Source organism: Salmo salar, chromosome 20 (assembly GCF_965601325.2).
Source record: "Salmo salar chromosome 20, fSalSal1, whole genome shotgun sequence".
NCBI classification, from domain to species: domain Eukaryota; kingdom Metazoa; phylum Chordata; class Actinopteri; order Salmoniformes; family Salmonidae; genus Salmo; species Salmo salar.
The window spans coordinates 14,725,220-14,728,094 of NC_138310.1; the positions used below are offsets into that span (position 1 = coordinate 14,725,220).

The 2,875-nt window shown below is 45.0% G+C and overlaps 1 protein-coding gene across 1 annotated transcript; it reads right to left on the reverse strand.

The window, feature by feature from the left end:
* Positions 1 to 206: 206 nt before the first annotated feature.
* LOC106580267 (forkhead box protein B2-like) lies at positions 207 to 1,939 on the reverse strand. Its single transcript, XM_014161087.3, has one exon. It carries the CDS (start codon positions 1,417 to 1,419, stop codon positions 484 to 486), a length of 936 nt encoding a protein of 311 aa, XP_014016562.1. The 5' UTR covers positions 1,420 to 1,939; the 3' UTR covers positions 207 to 483.
* Between the last annotated feature and the right edge of the window lie 936 nt (positions 1,940 to 2,875).

The window sequence follows — 2,875 nt, forward strand, 5'->3', positions numbered from 1 at the left end:
TCGTACATGTTATATTCATTTAGCGTGCTAATAAGAACAGTCCATAATAAACATGTGTGTTATTATTAGACAACACGTTCCATTTTTCAATTAAATCTAATGAACAAAAACTTTGAAATAATTTATATTATCCGCTCATACATTTAAAAACTGAGGCAGCAAGTTTTGATTTTCTTCTTTATTTTGATTGACTAAAATTATTATTATTAAATTAAAACTCTCTTTGGGTCAATTCCTCATTGTGTTTCAGTGCCACATGTAATGTCATAAATACCTTCACAAAATGTGCTAATAATGGATTAAAGAAGAAATGATGTTGAAATACGTGGTAGCCTACAACTCATCACTATGAAGATACAGTCTGAATTCCTTTACAGCTCTCCATACCTGCTCAACATCTAGGCAACTATACATGATTAACATTTTAGATACTGCTCTCGTTCCCTCGTAGATATAGAATCGAGTTGTTGATGTTTTACCCGGTTAAGACAGCAGAAGAGCCGGGTGTATCGCGTTGCCCTTGCCCTCCAAAGGGTCGGAACCATTCTTCTCCAGCATGGATGAAGAGGAGCAGAGCTGCGCTGGGCCGGACGGAAGGCCCGAAAGACCGGGCATCGGACACATAGACGGGGTGGGTTTGATGGGCACGGGAACAGCGGGTAGCGTCTGTCCACTGGCGTGATGGTAGAGACCCTTCATGGACACGCCAAAGGGAGCATACTCTGAGGAGACTGGTATGGCGCTCATGGAATCTGACAGCATGCCGACGTGCGGCCACATTGAGTTGACCACACTGCTGAGCTGCGCGGGCATAGGGTAGCCCAGGTGCTGCATTACCGAAGTGATGGGCAGCCCGCTCGTCATCACGCCCTTGTAGTCCCGACCTATGATGTTCTCAATGGCAAACGGGTGCTTGAAGCCGCCGGACTGTCCGCAGTTGATGCTGCCGTAGCTCTGAAAGTGGGGGAGCCTGCCCACCGCCGCCGCAGGGCCTGGATGCTCATGGTGCCCTCCACTCAGCTTGCCCTGGTGGTGGAAGTAGTGCATCATCGGGGAGCTCTTGCAGGCCATGTGCTCAGCGCGCAGCAGTTTAAAGCGCTTCCGCCTGCGTAGAAAGCTGCCGTTTTCGAACATGTCCCCACAGTCTGGGTGCAGGGCCCAGAAGCTGCCCTTCCCCGGCTGGTCGGGCCGCCGGGGGATTTTGATGAAGCAATCATTGAAGGACAGGTTGTGTCGCAGAGAGTTCTGCCACCGCTGTGTGTTCTCCCGGTAGTAAGGGAAGCGGTCCATAATGAACTTATAGATGTCGCTCAGTGGGAGCATCTTCTCCGTTGAGTTCTGGATGGCCATGGCTGTCAGAGAGATATAGGAGTAAGGCGGCTTCTGGTCACTGTACGAGTTCTTCCCCGGACGAGGCATGCTTTTGGTTACTAAGCCTATTTATGATTTAGCTCTGCTGTTTATTTTCTGATGAGGGCGCCTGAATATTGTTGCAGGGCTTTGGTCAGTATCAGTGACGTTGCGCAAGACTTTCCAAAGTTTGGAGACTCCAAAATCATTTATTTCCTGGCATTGTGTGTTCGTATTTTAGTGGTCTAAAATCATGTGTGAGTCAGTCAGGCAAACACAGACACACATTTCGGTCATGCTTTCTCCAGATGAATTCCTCAAAGATGTGGATCACAAAAAGCCCCAAAAGGTTTCTCATTTCTCCACCGGCGCACACAAATTCAGAAGTTCATCTCGTGCGTAAAATGACACCACATCAAAGAGTCCGTCTCTTGCTGTTTCTTTTCCCGCTACACAGGAGATACGAGACCAGTCTCTGCAACAGCACAGGGCGAGGGTTTGGTGATGCTCCTCGTGTGGGGCCGAGCGCTCCTATTGAGCTCTTCTGGCCACCCCGCGCCGTTTTTGTAAGGCTGGCATCCAAGCACTCAAGGACACGTTGGGGGAAAGGGGAGGGATGGATGGTGAGGAATAAAGAGGAGGGGAAGGGAAAATCTGAACTCATCCGCGTGCCCTTAGCCCGTGCCAATCAGGACCCGCGCGCGCTCCAAGAGGATGAAGGGTGGACATAACAGTAAATATTAGTGATGGGGCATATAAAACCCCATAATAGTAGCCTAGTCTAATAATACTAATGTTTAGGGAAGAATATGATAACTATAAAGGGATAATTAAAACAGAACAAAATGTTCTCACAGTTCTTTCACCTTTATTCGAATATGTTTGAATGTAATTTATCTTTCACCAATTTTGTTAATTTAAGTTAGATTTTCTTCTCGTAAATCGTCCATGAAAATGTGCCACTTATCTGTGTTTTATGTTAATAAGTTCAAGTTGAAACACTGGAGCTGTTTAATGCCTTCTTAGATAGAGCTAGAGATCACTAAATTCTTAACGTTGCTTTTCACTTCTTAAATTCTTCTATAGCTTTTTGTGTGATGTCATTGTAAGAAGAAATTTCCTTGGAAAAATCTCAAATTCGTTATGGCTACGTTTATCTTCGTTTTCTATCTTAGTGTATTATTTGTTTATGTGACGAAATATGACCGATTCCAACCTAGTCTAAGCTATTAACCGGTAATTCTGATGCTTGAAAATACAACATTATACAATTTAACTTTATGCACACTGTTCAGAAGGATATCACATATGGCAATGGTAAGCCTATGAGTGTAAATTGAGAAAGATCTCTTTTCATTCCATTCTTTTTCAAATTGTTGAAACTGCAGTTTAAGATAACAATCAATCATGTAGGCTATGAACACACACACGCACACACACACACACACACACACACACACACACACACACACACACACACACACGTTGATTAATTGCGGAGAGGGGACTCGTTGCAACCAACCAA